Consider the following 20264-nt stretch of genomic DNA (forward strand, 5'->3'; position numbering starts at 1 on the left):
TTCCCCTGTGCAATGCCAAGCCGTCTTATTTAAAAATATCAAAACGAAACGTACTAACCTGTTGGGTCTTGTGATTTGAAAGTATTGGACTTACACCAAAAAAAAAATCAGTTGTTTATCTTTTGATATAACCAGCAGGTGGTGACTGGCATGATGTCGGGCCTCACTGCTAATCTGCTCTTTGTAATAAGCTGGAAAACTACTGTTGTACCATATGTTCTGGTAAGTTATTAGTGTTGGATGATGTTGCATGCTATGCAAATATAATTTGTATTTGTAAGTAAGTTTTACTTTCTTGAGGAATTTTGATTGGGTCATAATCCAAGTTAGGAGGGGAGAACCATGAATTTCAGTAATGCCTATCCTGCAGGTCCTTGGCCTAGCAACGGTCTGCACTGGTGACTCAGAGATTCCTGCTGCAGAGTTGTGCAGGGACTTCTGCAGAACAGTCCTGTGACTGTTTTCTCCAAGAGGTTTTATGTATGACCAGGACAGCACTATCTAAGAAAGCATTCTGAGGGTTATGGCTTCTCTTGACCTGAGAAATGCTGTCTTCTGTGGTCTTCTAGCGGGTGGTGACTGGAAAAAATTACCTTAGATAATTGGAGAGACTGTGACGCTTACCTGAAAGAGGTAGCAAACCTTGTTAGATGGAGCACAAACCGTCAGATAGCTATGGGACAGCTGTGCTGCTGGATGTTGCTGTGTGTCTGTGGGTTTTGCAGTAGCACACAGCACAGCATCTTAGGTGTAATGTATTTGGAGTTTCAAAGAGTTGTGGGAAAAGAACAGGCAAGCATCCGTGTGGACAGATGCTAGCCAGCGTGCCATCACCCCTGTGCTCTGCAAGGGCTGGCCATTATTATGGGGCAAGGGGTCTTGAGGGCTGTGAGGAGCAAGGGCTTGCTCCAACAAGCACTCTCTGGGCAAACGCCACCGGTGCCACCCTGGCGGGCTGCAGAGCTGGTCTCCGTGGCTGCCCTCGGTGAAGGGCTTCAGCAATCCATGTGCCGAGACTGGAGGCCGGCGGGCCCCGCAAAGAACACTAGCAGTTCCTCGGGAAAGGCAGTGGCCCTGGCACGAATCCTCCCGTACGTACTGCTGACAGCCGCACTTCAGCCCCCATCCCCACGTGGGGGAGAACGCCCATTTAAACCCTCCTGAGGAGATGCTCTTTGTGTGCGGCCGCTACAGCCCGGCTGCGGAGCCGGTACCTGCGGCGCCCTTTGCCGCGGCGCTGGGCTCCCCCGGCGCTTTCTGTCCCTCCCCAGCTCCGCTCCCCCTGCAGCACCGCACCCGGAGGCCTCCGCAGCCCGAGCAGCCACTTCTTCCGCTGCGCCTCAGGAGGCTTTTACCGCCCGCCCCGCAGGCGCCTGGCGCGGCCACCACCGCCGCCAGACGGCCCCGCCCGCCAACGTATGTCCCGCCCGCCCGCAGGACCCCTCTCCGCCATCGGGGCTGTCCCTCTCACCGCCTGCGGGGCCGCGGCGGCCCCGCCCGGCTCCCCGCTCGGGGATGCGGCGTCTTCCGCCGCCCCCGGCTCTGCGCCCCGGGCGGCGGCGCCTCTCGCAGGCCGGGCGGCGGCGCGGTGCGGCGGGCGGGGGAGGCGGCGGGCGGGGCGGCCCCGGCTGGCTGGGGTCCTGCGCGGCGGCGGCGGCGGGGCGGGCGGATCGGTGTCTCCTTCACTTCGCCCTCCACTGCCAGCGGCTGCAGCAGCGCGGCCTCCTCACGGCGAGACCCGCCCGCGGCCCCGGCCCCGCTCCGCCGCCCTCCCGCGCTAGCCAGGTGCAGGCTCCGGCCGCGACCGGCCCCGCAAGAGCAGGGGAGGCGGGCGGGGCTCGACCGTGTGCGAGCGGGCGGGGAGGTGGTGAGCGGGGCTGGGGAACGCGTGGGGTCGGGGGTGGCGGAGCCGGGGGCGCCTTCCCCAGCGGCCAGGCTGGCGGCGGGGCCGGCGGCGCGGGGTGTGCGTGTGTCTCTCCGCACGCGTTGTCCATGGGCGCCGCACCCTCCCCAGCGTGCGGTCCGGGCCGCGTTACATAAGGGGCGGCGGGGAGGGCGCAGCGGGCGGGGGTCAGGCCGGGATGCCCAAGATGGCCGCGTGGAGGAGTTCACCTTGCGGCGGCAGCGGGCGCCGCTCGGCCTGGCGGCGGGCCTGGCAGCCGCGGCGGCGGGCCCGGGCGCGGGGGAAGGAGCTGGCGCTGGGCGCCGCCGCCCGGGCCCTGCCCCGGGAGGGTGTGCCGCCGCCCCATGCGTCCCGCCCTGGCTTTGCGCATCCCCTTTTCGGTGCCCTTCTCTGCTGGGAGGCTCTGCTCCGCCCCGCTTTCGGTTTCTGAACACGTAGTTCTTTTTCACATGTTTAATTTCCTTTCGCTTCTCCATGGAGGCTGTAAATTGGCCTAGCTGTGGCTGCTAGGCCACTGTGTCCGCCTCCGAGGTACAAGGAGTTGAAGCAAGGGCAATGAGGTGGTATTTTTGTTTGTTTAAGCTCTAGTAGCAGGGTAAGTCTAAAGGTCAGCGTGTGTCCAGTGTATTTTAGCAAAGTGATTTTTCAATAATACCGATTTATCTGGTGCGGTTTACACTACTGAATACAATTTAAGTGTAGTTATTGCTATTTTTCCTTAATTGCATGAGTACTCTACGGTTTTTTTAATTATAGCCTGAGCTGGCTGTATCTTGATCTTCAAAATTGCTAGAAATCTTTATAGAAGTTCTTGGCATTCATTTAATTATAGGGCATGAGGGAGTTTTGAAATACTACCTCAAACTGTGCTGTAATAATTCTGATAGCGTTAATACCTTTTTCTGTTCTTCAGATGTTTGGGGATTCTCTATCTTTTTACAGAAGAAGAAAGGCTCTCAAGTAACAGATCAGTTGAACTTTTTTTTTAGGGTGGCATGAAACAAAGATCAGGGTGGAGCTCCCACCTGATTCAAGTAGACTTTCTGTTTTTTAAAATGAGGAATAGGATTATCTGATAGTTATTTTCGCACCAAAGTTATTATCGTTAAATGGTCCTTATATTTGAGTTACTTTCAATGAGTAGTTTTTGAGTGAAAGACACTTCAAAATAAGAGCTGAGGAAAATTACTTCTGGTTGTAAGAATTTGCAAACCTAGTTAACTTGCCAACGTTAGAGAACACGGGAATGATTTTTTTTTTTTTTTTGGCCCTGTTTTCATTTAATGGACATTCTGATGATGGCAGTGCTCATCAGGTAATTAGTATACCCCAAATTAACTCTTCGTTTCCCCTTTTGTCCTTGTCCATCACTGTTGGTATAGGATTAGAACAGCAGTGTGACAGTTGTACTCTGTTTTAAACTTCTTAGTATAAAGCTTGGATATGTAGGCTGAAATATCTGACAAATACTGGTCGGTTTCCTTGTGGTGGGAAGGATTCTTAACTAGGCCAGATAAAATGGCAGCATCCTTATTACTGTAGTAATCGTTTGCATTTAGACATAGATACCGGTTTGTTAACTTCTCTCAGGACATTATTGCTTAGCATAAATGTCTTCTCTGTAATGGTTGTCTAGTCAGATTTGAGACATTGAAAACAAAAGTGGAAAGCTTGTTTATTTATACTCTAGAAGCATGTCTGTGCTAAAGGCCAGTATAAAACTTCAAAATTAGAAATAATTATTCTTCTGAAGATGTTAGAAGCGAGACCTATTCATTAAAGGAAAAATGCATAGCTGAACTTTCTCTAAATTAAAGTGCTAATGAATTGTACAATTGCTGTATAGCAGAAGTTTAGAGGGGAAGGAGAAGTGTTCCCACTTTCCTGTAATTTGGTCTACCACCTGCTTCTTTTTGTTGAATAAGTAATAGGAACTGTTTAATGTCTTGTCACCAGGATTAGTATCTGTTCTGCAGTAGATATTTTGTTTTTCTCAAGACTGATGTTACTTAATTATAGACTTGATTTTGGACTAAGCCTTTTTAAGGCTTTCAAATTCTTTAAGTCATTTTCATGTCTTTTTTTTGTCTTAAGAGACAGTTTAACTGTGGAAAACCAGACTTACTTTATGTTCTTGAGTAAGTGATGGACGTCTTGCTATAGTGACACAATTGTAGGGTTTAGAATTCCTTACTAAAGAAGGGTTTTTAAAAAATATTTTTAGTTAAGCTGTGAATGTAAATGGTTTTGCCCGAAGGAGGTTGAAGTTACTCTCTTATGGCTTAGGGAAGTGGAGTAAGGTACTCTGGAAAACTGCATTACAAATTGTAGAAAGATGAGAAAGTGTTGTGCCTTGCCATTGCTTGCTAAAAAAGTTTGGGTGTTTTTTTGAATAGTAGCAGCTAATACGATTAGGCTGCGTATGGCAGGTGTAATTATTTTTGTTTGGTTTTTTGTGTGTTTTTGTTGTGTGTGTTGTTTTTCTTTAATGTGGATGCTAATCTGAAACAAGTCTCTAGTGGAATGATGCCCTAAAGGAGATTTTTCTGAATCGGATGTTCCAGTAAAGTTTTTCCCATTAAAAGATGGGAAGAAACTCTTCTTGAGAAGAAGCTTGAGAGTACTGCTTCTGTTATTTTTGAGGTTCTAAAGATATTTTTCCATTTACTTAAACAAAAAACCCGACAAAAATGATAAACAGTCAATTATGTTAATCTGGCTTTCTCCACAAAACAAATGTGACCAGTCAGTTTAAAAAGTTAAGAGAAGATTTTTGTTTGTGTGTATTTAGCCTTTTTATGGCACTTATCTAGTTAGTTTCCTTGTCCATGTGTCCCCCCCACTCCCTCTTTACACAGCATGGGGGAAGTTATTAATTCTTTAAAATGTGCAGTTTTTTGTGTTTTTGCACCGTAACAGTGGCCTTGTGCTATTGAAATCTTGGGGTAACAGTTACCGAAGGAAGGTACAGATAGAGTGTATCTTCATAGGGAGGAGAACCATACAGGCCTGTGTGAGACCTGAGGCTGCTATCTGTCCATTGGGCCAGGGAGGCTGGCTCATAGCTGGTCTTGAATGACAGGTTCTTTAACAGCAAGGTTACCAGAGGCTTCCCATCTTAGAAAGGGACTTCTAAAGAGTGCTTTTCTCACTGACCCAGCTCTCCTACTACTTGTTTGTTTTAAGCTAACAAGACAACCCCCCACATTTAAATTCTTGTATATTCTAGGGAGGGAGGAAACTTCATCAGACTGATTGCTAGGTAATGGCATTAGATGTTCCCTTTTAATTTGTATGTCTGCCATTTAAAATACAGGGCAAATGGTGTTGCAGAACAGATACACAGCCCTTGCAGGTGCTTACGGCTGATTTTCATGAGCATCTGTCAAATTTGACTGTGTGGCACAAGGACAATTTCCAAGTTTCCTGGTTTTTGGTGATAACTTCAAACTCTGGAAATGTGAGCTATTGTTTGATTTCTCTTAATTAAAGATGTGTGGAGAAATCGACTTGAAAACTTAAGAATTGGGTAATCTTGTAATGCCTCTTCTCTACAAGAAAATTACTTAAGCCAAGAAAAACACTGTTCATAGTGACCATCAGTGAAAATCTGTATGTGTTTCAGAGAATCCTGTGATTGTTTGAGCCATCCATCTGTTAACTGCCTTCATGTATGAATCTGCCTGAAAGAGTATCTTTAAAGAGTTGTGGTTTAATTTTTGGTGCGTGTGCAGTGGTAAAACGTTCACTACTAATTAGCCCGTTACCTTTCAGCTCCAATGGCGATTCCTCCCTCATATGTAGACCTTGGCAAGTCTGCCAGAGATATCTTCAATAAAGGATATGGTAAGAATAGTACCTTTTATAAAACACGATGTTTATGGTGCAGCAATGAATTGCCTTTTTAAGCCTGTTTGTGAAATTGAATGCTTGAATGCCTGAGTTTCTGGGGAGGGGGAAGCCGTGGTGTTCTTAGTATCATTATGGTCAACTAACAGATCATTTGGTGTTTTTTTGTGAGCTGTTCTGATGTCAAGTCTGTTAAATATTACTGCATTAGCTACATAAATGTCAGAGGTGTACAGGCCTCCAAGAACGTAAGTGCCAAGTGTAATTTAACTTAGGAGTACATTTTGTTTACCAATCTGTCTGAGCTACATTTGTTGATACAGAAAGGGATATACACCATTGCAACACTAGCCTTTTTTGGAATAGAAAGCGGAATGGCTATTGGAATAAAGAATTCTTCAACATCTTCAAATGTTTTAATACCAGGCGGTTGCATAGATAAATTCTGCTTTGTTACAGTGCTATTTCTTTCTGGTCTTTGGGAATGCATGTGGGGGCTTTTTCACCAAGACTGTCACTCGGCTGTAAGGGTAACAATGTGAATTGATATTCCCATAAAGCCTACTTATATTACAGTTCCAATGGCTGTGTATTTCCCAGTGACTTCACTTTTACAGTTTTTTACTTTGAGATATTTATTCTTGGTGCTGAGAGATGAATTTTATGTATTGGAGTAGCTCTTCAGATGGCATTGACTACAAAGCTGATGCCATCCCAGAAGCAGCAAAGAATGCATTTTGTCTGTCACTAAATTTACTTTTGGAAGTTATTGGTACTTAAATGTGCAGTGTACAACTGAGAGGCGACTATCTGCTTTATGTGGTGATGACAGAACACAACTCCTGGCTTGTTCTGGAGTAGCCTTTTCTACCCACTGTGGCATCTAAAACTTAGGCTGTTACTGAAGTCAGTCTGTGGTTGGTTTTATATATGTATGTGTGTGTCACACTGCTAAGACTGCTTGGAAAACCATCTTCTTGGAAAATGTGCGTGGTCTTAAATCCTGTTGGTGTAACTTTGACTTCTGTTTATTAAGGTTTTGGGTTGGTGAAACTGGATGTGAAAACAAAATCTGCAAGCGGAGTGGTGAGTTTAAATACCTCTTATTAATTCTATTTTATTTTTTTAGTATGTTCTGGTATTCAATTAGAAAGGATACCTTCCAGATGCTGTTAGTAGTTTATAGGTTATGTAAATTGTAAAATCTTGGTGTAAAATAATTTCAGAAGCCTCTAAAGATCTGACTTTATTCTGAATGTAACTGGGGTGTCACACTGTTTAGTAATCTTCATAAATAAAAAGGTATATTATTTGTCACTGGTCTTATGTCTGAAGGTTAACAAATAACTGACAAATATATGAAGTATGTTAATATAGCGATGATAGTACACAGATTTTATTTCTAAAGTATCTTGCAATACTATTTATATTTGGAATTTTCTGGTATCTTGATGCATGTGTGAAGTAGTTGGCAGTGAATTAGCATGTTGACTCTTTTGTTCCTCTTTAAAGATATTAGTTTTGTAGTAACGTTCATGCAAGGTGTCTTGGTCATCCAAGCAGTGCTTCCTGTAACTTTTTGTAGAGCAGAACTTGCAAGATATAAAGGTAGATTTTTAGGGGGTTTTATATGTCTGGAAGTTTTAACAGTGTAACTGGCTATTAGAAACAAGGTGCGTGGGTTATGTGCTGTGGTTTGTTTTTTTTTTTTTTCTAGAAGTCTATATCCCAGACTTCTGAAGCAGTTTGCAAGACATCTATTATAGATGTAGTTGTTCTTGTTTTACCCTGTTTCTTTTGAGGACTACTGGTAATACTGATAAGCCTCTGAAAAATCCAAGCCTTTGTGTGAATCCCATATCAGTTATAAGCCATAGGAGTAAGTGCTGGCATGTATGTACTGCGAATGTTTTAAAGCAGAGATAAGAGATAATGTAATAATTAGCTGCTCCTGAAGCTATTACCACAAAGGTTGCAGTCACATGTAGCTGTGCAGTAGAAATAGCACAAAGCAAGAAGTTAAAGCTGAAGGTATTAGGATTTGAAGTTGTGTTGTCCCTGTCACTTGCCAAGAAATAGACATTACCAGAGTTAAGCAACTGTGTGGGTGGTTTAGAGGTTCACTAGCTTAATAGAAGTGTCTTGGCCATGGTTAAATTTGATCAGCCACCATTAAAGAACAGTCTCATCCATGCTTGCTATGTGCAGTATGTCTTGGACTGTGAGAATATGAATGCTTAAGGACTTGTAACTTCAAACCCCTATTTCCTTCTGGGAGAGGTGAGTGTGAGGAGTTGAAAATAGTACTGTGCATGGAGGAAGTCAGGGATCAAAATTTTGATTTATGTGTTTTAAGAAGTTGAAAATTTAAAATTCTTAAATCATAAGGGCAATAATATTTCAGTGGAAATTGCTCTTTAATGTGCATTTGCAAAACAGATTGCACTTCTGCTAGTTATTGCCTTTAGTTTCTGAATAGAAGTACACAGAATTACTTGTTCTGTTCTTTGTGAGAATTGGAGACATCACAAACTACTTAGTTTAACAGGGAGATGTGAATGATACTGCTAACTTTTATCTACTTTAAGGAATTCCAAGTAAGACTGTACACTTAGCTCACAATTCAAATATGAATGTTCTTCCTCTGTATCATTAAACCCAAGTGTCAGGGGAATAGGAATTTGATAGTTGCCAGTAAAAACACATGTGCCTATGGCTTGTGTGAAATGACTGGTGCATCAGTTAGACTGAGAAGTCTTATAAAGCAACAAAAATCCCCAAACAACCAAACCTCCACCCCCAATTTGAAAAATGATGTCATTCTATGACATTGTATGGTTGTACATAATTTATCTTTAGAGATGGTTGACTGGAATAATGGAAATACATATGTGACCTTAAAAGAATTTTACTGGAGTTGCATTATGTGCCTTCTAGTGTTTCTGGCTCTTGGTTTGATGTTTAAGTTGCTCCTTAGGAGTATCAGACTTAACCTTGTATTTCAAGAACCTCTTTCTGCTTTCAAGGAGAATACTTACGGTAACTACTGTCTTGCTTCCGAGTTATGTTGCAACTCTGTACATTTTGTAATAGTGGCAGAAACTCTGCAGTGTGATGGGAAGTGGGGGCAGGACTCCATGTGGCATGAGTTGTCTAGTCCTTGTTCATATTGTTCCCCTTCTCCCTCTTCAAGTTGCCTAATGTTGTTACACTTGTTGCATAGAATAAGATGATCTTGGTATTTCTGAAGAATAGTCTTTTTTGGCACTGTACAATGCTTTCAGGATCACATGAATCTTCTTTATAACATGGGCACTGTCCTTTTTAGGAATTCACAACATCTGGTTCATCAAACACAGACACTGGAAAAGTGAATGGGAGCTTGGAGACCAAATACAAGTGGGCTGAGTATGGGTTGACTTTCACAGAAAAATGGAACACAGATAACACTCTGGGAACAGAAATTGCAATTGAAGATCAGGTAATAGATTAGGAGAGTATTTATTCATTTTTTGTAACTAGCAGAACTAAATTTATAGCTTTATCTTCTCCCCCTTTGATTAGATTGCCAAAGGCTTGAAGTTGACATTTGATACAACTTTTTCACCAAATACAGGGTAAGAATTGTTTAACCTTTTAACCTTATTTAGGGCAGTAACAACACCCATAGTCTGTCAGTGTTCATCTGGTCTATTGTAATGACAGAAACATTTGTATGGTTTACTATTGATCCAAATTAGCAAATCCCAATGCTAAAGGCTTCTGCTCTTGAGTATCACATCTTACTCTATGGGGTTAGTACTGGACATCTCACAACAGTCCACTTTGTTTGTTTTCTGTGATATAAATATTTGGAAGATTGCAGGAGGCATGAAAACACCTCTGCATCCACACAAAATGCTTGTTCGCAGTAGACCTGTGCTTTCTTGATGGGCTAGCTGTGCTTTGACTCAGTCTAGAAAGATGCGTGTGGATGGCATGTGTATAGATTGTGTAGAGTCATATGGCTCAAATTTACAGTTTGTCAAGGAAGATCATGCTTTGTCTTAAGGTAATTGTTTCTCTGTTTCAGAAAGAAAAGTGGTAAAATTAAGTCAGCTTTTAAACGTGAATGCCTAAACCTAGGTTGTGATGTTGACTTTGATTTTGCTGGACCTGCAATCCATGGTTCAGCTGTCTTCGGTTATGAAGGCTGGCTTGCTGGTTATCAGATGACTTTCGATAGTGCCAAATCAAAATTGACAAGAAATAACTTCTCTGTGGGTTACAAGACTGGAGACTTCCAACTGCACACTAATGTGTAAGTACTGAAAATTGTGTTCAGGTTTACAGAAGGAGGCTTTCTCTACCTTTCCTTGTAGTTAAAATACAAAGGTTTGAAATAGGAAGAGGTGCTTGCAAGGCCATTAACTGGAGTGCATTTTTCAATAGGAAACTAAATAAATGGTAAACTGGTTACTTTGTATCTCTCTCTTTCAAAACAGTAAGTACCTGTGGCTTGTTAGCACTTACAGTATGATGTACAGCTTACCAAATACTGAAGTACATCCAAATTGGAAGTGCAGTAGTTCAGTTATACAGAGCTGATCATAATGCTTTTTCCAGCTTTCCCATTACATTGAATTATATCTGACTAAGGGCAGTATGTTTGTTAGAGGTAGTAATTAGCATTGCACTGTGTAAGTAGGCCACTAGTTCCTGGAGCAGGACTAGAACTTGGTTTTTGGACTTTATGAGTAGGTTCATCTTCTTGCGTGTCTGGAATGAAAAGTGCATTAAACAGTGTAACTAAACAAGTATAAGACATCTTGTTTATAAACTTTCTTCAGACTTGCTGCCTTTAGATCTTAAATGTTCTTCAGAGCAAGGTGATCAAAACCCACTGAAGAACGTGTTGTTTCTAATCTAAGCCAGTGAAAATTGACATTTTTCTAGTGTGTTTAGTTAGAAAATAACTTGATTTTTGAGGTAGAAGTTTGTCCTTTTGGAGTGGGAGAATGGGGATTGTGTCTGTCTGGTTTTTTGGAAGTTGAGGCATATGGGAGGAAGTTCCAAAACACTTTATAGTACGGACTAAGAATTCGGTTTCAGTTTACTAATGTCAAACATCATGACAGACCTTTTTAAAAAGGTCATCTAATTCTTTAGGAATTTTACAAGTATTCAGTAGCGATGGAGTTCAGAATGCCCATTTCCTAACTATTAACATTTATCTGTTAGTTTTGTAAGAAGGTGATCTGGAATTACATTCAAGTACTTAGTTCAGCATTACAGCGAGAATTAGCTGTAGCACTCTGAAATATCTTTTTCTTCCATGAATTATTGCGGTTTAATTTTGCACTTAAGCCTTTGTTTGTCTCCTCCTCGCTTGTTGAAAAATGTGAAACAACTGAGACTTTCAGAATTCACATGTAAATAAAAATTTCAAGTAGTTAAAGTTGGAGTTAATGTAAATACAGGAAACTAACTTTTTGCTTACTTTGTGCAGCAATGATGGTTCAGAATTTGGTGGGTCAATTTACCAGAAAGTGAGTGACAGTCTTGAAACTGCTGTAAATCTGGCTTGGACAGCAGGTAGCAACAGCACTCGCTTTGGCATTGCAGCTAAATACAAGTTGGATTCCACTGCTTCTATCTCTGTAAGTACTGATCTAACCAAAAGGGTAACATTAAACACTGCACTTTCAGTTTCTGCAGATCTGTGTGTTAGTATAAAAGAAGGTAGGTAATAGGTCAGGAAGCCTTCTTGGAATTACTCTTACAATCCAGACAGTTATAATTAAATGTAATGCAATACAATAAATTTAAATACAATTTAAATTTGTTTTACTTAAATAAAGGTTTAATGTATTTAAAGTCTGTATTGTTGCATATGGCAAAGTCTCTTTTAGAATCTCTCAGATGTGCTACTCTAGAGAACTTAATATATTTTTAAAAAATTGAAAAAAAAACCTTCATGTCTAGTTCTGTAACTTTACATAATTTTTTTTAAAACCAGTTTTGGGGCAGCTCTGTCATGTTCTATCTAAGAACTCTGGTGATACTTGTTAGAAAAGTGATATACAGAGAAGTATTCTATGTATTATAAAGCTAGAATTGAACCTGGATTGTTGGAATCATCCTGTAGAGGAAGTGATGCAAAGTGAGATAAATAATTTTGCGCATACTGTTTATGACATTACTATGAAATGTTTGCTGCTTGACTGATTGGACCTGCAAGATACTAAATCTTCTGTAATAATACAAACATGGAGGATTCTTCTGAAAGTGGCTTGTTTTGGGACACTGTGGTGGTAAATTGCTATGGCCTTCTGAAAAGGGGGGAGTGCCAAACTACATTCCAGTTACAGTTCTCCCGACCCTTATGTCCCGTTTGCTCTTAAATATGTTACTTCATCTGTAAGTTGTGGGCAAGGGCATAGCTGGGAGGAGAGAATCCAGTAAGCATAGAGATATTGAGAGAGCAAGTAAAATTTGATTAAGTTGATGATGACATTGTTGCCATAGTTAGTCTAGCTTCTGAATGATAACAAAAAACTAATCAGTTACAGCATTTCAATTGCTTTGTTGTGTTTGGTTTGGTTTTTTTTTTCAGGCAAAAGTGAACAATTCTAGTCTAGTTGGAGTGGGTTACACCCAGACCCTGAGGCCAGGTAAGGATTATCACATGAATTATGTCACATACTTATATGCATCACAAAGAAAATCTTTGGGATCTACGCATTCATCTGCAACTATTTCAGTCTTCAGAATTATTTTGTCTTGAAGACAAAGTAAATGTATTATAGTAGCTTATCAAATCATTAGTTGCACATCAAACCTTTATCTAAACAAGACATTCTGGTGTATCTGGTGATGTTTCTGCATCATATTGTATTGAATGATAGCAGGTCTTGAAATAGTCATTAATTGTCAAAAGGTGACACTTCCTGCTTTTTGTGTTTAGTAAACCCTCCAGAACTTAACTTGTTCTAATTAAATATGAAAACACGTGCTAATGCTATATTACTATTGGTTAAGTCCTTATTTGAAAACCAATAAAAAAGTCAGTTTCATTCCATCCCTTCCTTGGTACATGTGTGTTTCTGTGCATAATTTTTCTCCTTCGCACACCTGGATGTAGAGCAGAGGTTTTGTACTTACCAAGTAGACACTTTGTATATCCGCTTTCTAACATGTGCAAAAAGCATCCAGCTTGATTCACATGACTAGCTTTAAATAGATTTCATGGGTAAGTTTCTGTTGAAATCTTTTGAGAAAAGCAGTGAAATGGGAAAACAGCTACAACTGGGACTTGCAGTGACAGAGGTTGAGTTGCATGAAAGCTGCTCTGATTATATGTTGTAAACGTGCTGTTTAAAAATCTTACAGGTGTGAAGCTTACACTCTCTGCCCTGATAGATGGAAAGAGCATCAATGCTGGTGGCCATAAACTTGGTCTTGGCCTGGAATTGGAAGCTTAAAAAGGTGAAGAAACTGCTGCAGAGAAGGGATATCAGAAGAATTTGGCCTTAAAATGTATTTCCAATGTGACCAGCAGGCTTTTTTTTTTTTTTTTTTTTTTTCTCCCAAGAAGGAAGACCTAGAACAAGAGCTGTATTTGAAGTATTTAGACAGTTACTTGTTAGCTGGTTTCTAGTTAAATTGGTTACCCATCTAGTTAAAATTCTGCATTAGTGCAGTCACTTAAACATTATTTAAATGTATTTAACTGTTTAATGCGCTACCCACAAATAATGATATTGACATTTATGAAAACTGTACAATTGTCTGCATGTTTGTTTTTATGTTCCTTTTAACATTTGATATTGCCATTGAATGAAAAATGGATCAGTGGATGTTTTGAAATGAGGTTAAATCACCTGAAGAAGAAATACATTTGGTATCCCAAGACAATTATGAATAAAACGAGTACACACACATACTTGTGCCTCAGATATTTTAAGAGTTAAGATATAAGGGTAGTGCTGAGTTAAGTTTTAACTTTTAATTTAAAATAATCCAAGAAGTAGTGCTCTATACCTTTGTGCAATTAAGGACCCCCACCCATGACAACACTGAATATAGATGGTTTTCATCGAACAGTTGGATTCCTCAAGCAAGTTGAATGTGCTTTTCTGTAGGTAAGATTTGTCATGACACAACGGTTTAATTCCCCGTGTTCCACGGGCAAGATGTACTGCAGTACTAGTTGGCCTCCTGATGCAAAGAGTGCAAAGTGATATACGTGGCACACTGAGATATTTAAGAACTGCTCCCTGATGCTGTTGCCCAAGGGGTGAAAAACCTCACCACAAACACACCTTTTGCTTATATTTGTATGAAGTGAGACGTATCTCTGCAACTGAATGTAACAGTGTAATGGTATTACGGCCTGCTTATCCCAACTGCTGTGAGAGGTTTCTGCTTAAAATGACTGAAATAAAGGCTTCATTTTAAATGAAGATGGCAGAAAATGCATCCAATTTTGCTTTCCCTTTGATGACTACATCTTGGCAGATACCCATTTTAAGTTGAGAAACATGCAGAATAATGGTAAAACTCATGTTTTTCCAGGAAGGATTAAGAGACAACAGAAGTATAAGGGATAGTTGGTCTGTGAACATAACATCCCTTAAGGTTGAATGTAACTAGCTGTGAATACTTTTAATATGGAATATACATTTAAGAATGGGGATTTATTGAGTTCAGGGGAGTGCCTGGAGCCTAATTCTTACAGTTTCTCATAACTGGGAAGATACTTAGTCTTGCAGTCTGCAGTTCACAGCAGCTTCCTTTATAGGGCAGGTTTATGATCAGGAAGCTTTATCTCTGGTTTGCAAGCTGTGTTTGGTTCATGCTGGATTAAACTTCACCCTGTAGAAGTCCTAGTGATTTGCTTAAGGTCTTGAGTCATATTGCATTGTTGTCCTCAAATTCAAATTCTTGAATTAAGTACTCTGTTACAAACTGTCTCTGTTTAGGCTTTAGCTGTGGAAAAGCTGAGCCACCTTTGCAGAAGATAGCATGGAGCTTAAGCTTCCAGCTCAGGCTCTTGAGCAGGCTTTCTAGTCTGACTAGTTTTGTAACGTGACAGAAGGTTTGGCAGCATTTGTGCTTGGGACTACCTTTACTACTGTCACTCAATGCCTTTATCTGAGGAGCGCTTCCACCACTTGGTGATGGGAGAGGAATGTGAGGTGCAATTCATTGCTCTCTTACTGCATGGTAACATCTGTGAACTGTATTTTTAGTTTGAAGTGTTTTCATGTGCTAGACCTCTTAAAGCCAATGACTGTGCAGCCAAACATTTGACTTTTAGCGTGGGTTCTCTTTTTAGTATAACTGTTTTTGCTGCTTCGTAAAGCGTGTCCAGGCTTCTTCTCTTCAACTCTTCATGCATATTAGTAATAGAAAGCTTTAACCTGTTCATTTTACTCTGTTCTCATGTGCATCGCTTTACTAGTCCTCATCCTTTAAACCTTAATTAATTTGCTATAATACTGATAGGCAACTAGAGAAATAAAAGGGATCTGCAGTAGTTAAGACAACTGTGGAAATGTGAGTTTTCCTAAAATACTCTGTCATAAATCACTACTTTGAGCATGAAAAGGAAGTTCAGTGACTATCTCTTGACATCTCTCAAGTGAGGCTTATAAAAATGGCTTTCAAACTTTCAAGTGTGTTAGAGAAGCTACAGTGTAATTGGAGTTTTGTGGCAAGGAGTGCCAGTAGCTTAAATAGGTCCATTTTGTTAGAACATGTAAAAAGCCTTAATAATAGCTTGAAGTGCTAGCCAGCCTTTCCTCAGGTGTCATTCTGAATAAAATAAAAACACTTGGGTTAACCAATGACCTGAGCATGGCTGTGCATCTTGTTTGTGTGAACTGTAGCGTTGCATTCCTGCCTCGTGCAGTTGAAGTAGGGGCTGTCTGTATGCATATCACAAGGAGAATTAATCACGCTTTCATAAATAAAAATCCTTTCACGTGAGATCATGGTGCCCTGGACTTTGCAAGTTACTGAGTGACTTGAACATTTATGTTCTCATTGTGCTGTAGAAATTCTCCAGGTTGTTTCAATTAACCTTGCACTCTTCATGTGGTTCAGCTTGGTGTGGTATGTTCTGAAATCTGCCTCTTGCACACTGTGGTTTTTCAAACCCAGGAAATTTGCAACTATTTTGGAATGGGCATGGAAACCACCCCACAGCACTGGGGCACAGGTTTTTTTATCGCTGGGATAAAGCTAGGTAGTAATAGAGTGTGCTTACTGCCCTCTAATGTCGTGTTCTGGTGTGTGGCTTGTTACTGCAATAGTCCGTTTCCTGGGCACAAAGATGCGTTTAAATCTACAGTGACTGTGCTTGTGTAGGAAGTAGAACCTAGCAAACAGAAGGCAGCCCATGCATGGGTGATTCAGCCCGGCTTACGTCAAAGGTCCTTGTTTCCTTACCGTACCAGTCAGCAAAGATGAAAGTAATTCTATGTAAGGTAAGCCACTAATGATGACAAATGCTGGGTCACACCTGTGGCATTAGTGTCTTAACGGCAGGTACTAATGCTTCCTGTGAAATCCCAAAGAAAAAGCTTGTATGGTTATTATGTGGGGCCCCATTTGTTGCAAGCGGTTTTGTGTTTGTCAGCCTCCCTTTGCAGTGGAATATTTCTCTTCCTGATCTGGAACAGAAATAAAAACACTGATTATATCAATTACTGTAGTGTGTATTCATTGTATTTTAGTTATGTCTTCCTTCTTGTGATTGTTCCTGGGTCTGCTTTTTAGTTGTCCATTGTGTTCATCTTTCCATGTGCTGCTGGGTCAAATGGAAATCAATAAACCACTGGGTTAATGTTTGTGAGCATAACATACAGCATCTTCTACTCTAGCTGTGTGTTTGATACTGATGTAAAAAGAGGCAATCTTTTTGCACGGCCATTTCTGAAAAATAATATGCAATTGAAACTCAAAAATGCTGTTAGATGTGGGGTGTTTTGGTTCATGTCCACACTCATATTTATCTACTGGTGTTGGGAAGAGTGCTGACAGACCTTTAAAGATAGTAAGCAGTCCCACTGCTTCAGCTCCAAGTATTTGACCTTTATTGCAGCACATGTTTTTGAATGAGAATTTTCTGCTGAAACCAACACCATGGCAATACCTGCAGTACACTGTATGTTGGTTAGCAGTAGCACACACGTCAGAAATGTTTCGAGGCTTTGTGGGTGTTTTCATGGGATGTTCTTTGTCCATGGGGGAAGATCCTAATGCTAACTGATTTTGTTTAATGATTTTGCATTGTTAACTCAGTATCTTTGTTTGTCTGTGCTCCTATGAGCACTTAAGGCCAGGCTGGTGTAGCATGAGGTGTCCCTGCCCCTGGCAGTGGGGTTGGAACTAGATGATCTTGCAGGTCCCTTCCAAGCCAGGCCATGCTATCATTCTGTTAAATGCTAACTGGCTATTACACAGATCTAGCTAATCTTGGGTGGTGTGCTTTATAGAGTCGGTTTGGGTGTGCTGGTGTGAGTCAGCTGCAAGTGCCCAGCCCGCAGCTGCGCCTGGCACAGGTGGGGCGGCTGAGGAAGCAGCTTGCAAAGAACCAGTGAGCTTTGTCCTTGGATGTTTTATTGACCCATGGTGGGTGGCATTATTAAAAACACTCCTTAACTGAACCTTCGCTTGGCGATCATAACTTACTAATGTAAGAAATCGTGAGTTTTGCTGAGCTGTGTCTAGGGATTGGCTGTCACGTGGGGAGGGGTGGTGGTTTCTGCCTAGATGTGGCCGCGCTGTTTTCCCCTGCAGCTGCTCACAGAGCATTCCTGTAACGTGCTGCTCCTAGTGCCCGGGTCCGGTAACTGCCACGGCAGCGGCTGGAATGCCGGGCTGTGTCGCACCGTCTCTGCCGGCAGGTCGGGGGGCGGGGCACGGAGCGGCAGCCCAGCACCACCCACCCACCCGCCCGCCCGCCCGCGGAACAACGGCGCCACCTGGTGGCCGCTGGCGTCCTGTCACCCGTCTCCGGGGAGCCACACGTAACGACCGCGGGTGTTTCTCGGGTACCTCTCTTTAGCTCACCGACAGAAAGAAATCAGCGGGGAAATAACAACCGCGGCAAGGCTAAGGCTGATTCTGGCTACAGAATAGAATTCGAGGAGGAAAACCCATGCGTATGCTGGAATTTGGATGTCCTCCTGCCCCGTGTCTGAGAGAGCTGGGCGACGCTTGTTGACCTCTGAAGGAGCAGTTGGTCCTGTTCTCTACATTTGGCTGCCAATAGAGACTCTAAACAAAATTAATTAACAAAGCAGGTTATCTTCCCGACTGCTGATGTGCTCCTGGCTTGGCAATACCCTTCTAGAAATCTCCAAATGGTTCAGGATCCCTGGATTCTCAAAGAGATGTTCTGGCCACCCGCAGCTTTGCGAAGCACTTGCTGACAGGAGAACAGGGCGCACCAGCTGCCAAAAAAGAGAAGGCAAAGGGGAAAGATGCAAAATGTTGCTTGACTTGTGGTCCTTCCATGTCTGGTAGCATCAGGCACTGTGGTGGGGCTGGACCGACTGTGTGGTGGCCATGTGGCATATGGCTGTAGCCCAGGCGTCTTGCACTGCCATGGTCTAGGTAGTTCACAAACTCTTCCCTCATCTTTGCAACTAATTTAAGTCCAAATCAAGCAGGTGGAGCATGGGGACAGGGAAGAGAGCCCAGCAAGTATGCTCAGGGCCTGTCCCATGGGGATAATGTGGTGAAGCACGTGTACCCTTTTGCTTGCTTGAGCTGCTGGTGTTGTGGGGCAGCAGCCTCCCCCCAGAAGCAGCGGCAGGGCGGCCAGCACTGCTGTGAGGAGCAGCTGTACCACCCTCCCCTGCACACAGAGGGGCTGTTAAAATCGGTTGTGCAGGATGTTTCAGGTGGGGGGGGGGGGAGCGGTGATAAGTTTTGTTTACAGACATACAAAATATGTCTTTCCTGGACAAAACCAGAAGACTAGTGTCTTCATGGTGCCAGGCAGTGAACCGTGTGGCTGGCACTGCTGCCCTGGGCTCCCCACTGCCTGATCCTGGAGTGTGCCTCACCGTGTCCTGCTCCTCTCTTGGGGAAGTTTGAGATCCTCAGGGCAGTAAGAAGGGTTGATGAGGATGATAAGAGGGCTGGAGCACCTCCCATACAAAGACAGGCTGAGAATGTTGGGGCTGTTCAGCCTGGAGAAGAGAAGGCTGCGTGGAGACCTCATAGTGGCCTTCCAGTATCTGAAGGGGGCCTATAAGGATGCTGTAGAGGGGCTCTTCACTAGGGACTGTAGCGATAGGACAAGGGGTAATGGGTTTAAACTTAAACAGGGGAAGTTCAGGTTAGATATAAGGAAGAAGTTCTTTACTGTGAGGGTGGTGAGGCACTGGAACAGGTTGCCCAAAGAAGTGGTAAATGCTCCATCCCTGGCAGTGTTCAAGGCCAGGCTAAACAGGGCCTTGGTCTACTGTGAGGTGTCCCTGCCCATGGCAGGGGGGTTGGAACTAGGTGATCTTAAGGTCCTTTCCAACCCAAACCATTCTATGATTATTGTTGGTCTTTTGGGGCTTCATGTCTCTGCCCAAGCAAACAGGCAAACACCTTTTTGCCAGGTGCATTGAGCCCCTCAGGTGCTGGGGGTGAGGGGATTGAGTGCTCTGACAAGTGCCCCGGCAAGGGGCTGGGCCCAGGCTAGATATACAGTTGTAGGGAGTTTTTTTCCTTGCTACCTTGAGTGGATTGGATGGGTTACAACTGATCATGGGAGTCACCTGGTATCATTTTCACTTCTCTAATTAGCACTGTGTGCTTTGGGGAGCAGAGTAGGGAGTGTTTCTGTTTTCCCTTGTTATTGGCTATGCTTGGTGTGTGGTGTTCAGCCTGGAGAAAAGCCTGCTTATAGTGGAGGAGTGTGTAGTGGCATTTGCTGTAGAAGCATGTGGGCTGCTCGCTGTTGATCTGGGAGGTTCATCAGTTGGGCTGAATGGGACCAGCTCTGACAGACATCCCCATGATGTGGCAAGCGAGGTGGTGGCCTTCCATTCTGCTGGCTGCAGAGTCTTTGTTGGCAGAAATGGCACCAGGTGAGTGTGAATGGGCATCTCCAGTGCTTCAGGAATCAATGTTTTATTAAATATTTTTAAGTAAACAGCAATTCACAAATACCACCTCAGGGTACTGTGATTAGTGTGGGTGTAGGCTTGTATTGCTGCCTCTCTAACAGAAGGCTGATCTTCCACCATGTTTGAGGAAATACTTCATTTAATGTCACTTTTTTGAAGTTCCTTGGGAAGTCTGGTGCAGCATTCCGTCCTGGTGCAAGACTGGTGGGCTTTCAGGTGAGACCTAACACTTTGTAGCAATGGACCTCTCTGCATTTATGGTACATCAGCATGCCATTGAAATTGTTTTCAGCCTACTCATACAGCCTGAAGCTCACTTGGTTTAACTTTATCATGCCCATCACAAGGTAAGTCCATAAGCAGTCCTGGTAGGCCTCCCTGCCAAGCCAGTGCAA

The 20264-nt window shown here is 42.8% G+C and overlaps 1 protein-coding gene across 3 annotated transcripts; it reads left to right on the forward strand.

The window, feature by feature from the left end:
- The first annotated feature begins 1436 nt into the window (after positions 1-1436).
- Positions 1437-16443, forward strand: VDAC2 (voltage dependent anion channel 2). 3 transcript variants are annotated; one of them, XM_030486622.1, is made up of 9 exons: positions 1437-1785; positions 5678-5749; positions 6789-6838; positions 9081-9233; positions 9317-9369; positions 9825-10052; positions 11241-11391; positions 12348-12405; positions 13124-16443. In XM_030486622.1, the coding sequence occupies exons 2-9, from the start codon at positions 5683-5685 to the stop codon at positions 13213-13215; spliced, it is 852 nt and encodes a 283-aa protein (XP_030342482.1). In that variant the 5' UTR covers positions 1437-1785; positions 5678-5682; the 3' UTR covers positions 13216-16443. The 3 variants fall into 3 exon arrangements, with proteins under 3 accessions (XP_030342482.1, XP_030342483.1, XP_030342484.1); XM_030486623.1 differs by lacking the exon at positions 1437-1785 and adding an exon at positions 2304-2510; XM_030486624.1 differs by lacking the exon at positions 1437-1785 and adding an exon at positions 3200-3218.
- The last annotated feature ends 3821 nt before the right edge of the window (positions 16444-20264 follow it).

Source organism: Strigops habroptila, chromosome 5 (genome assembly GCF_004027225.2).
Source record: "Strigops habroptila isolate Jane chromosome 5, bStrHab1.2.pri, whole genome shotgun sequence".
Taxonomy (NCBI): domain Eukaryota; kingdom Metazoa; phylum Chordata; class Aves; order Psittaciformes; family Psittacidae; genus Strigops; species Strigops habroptila.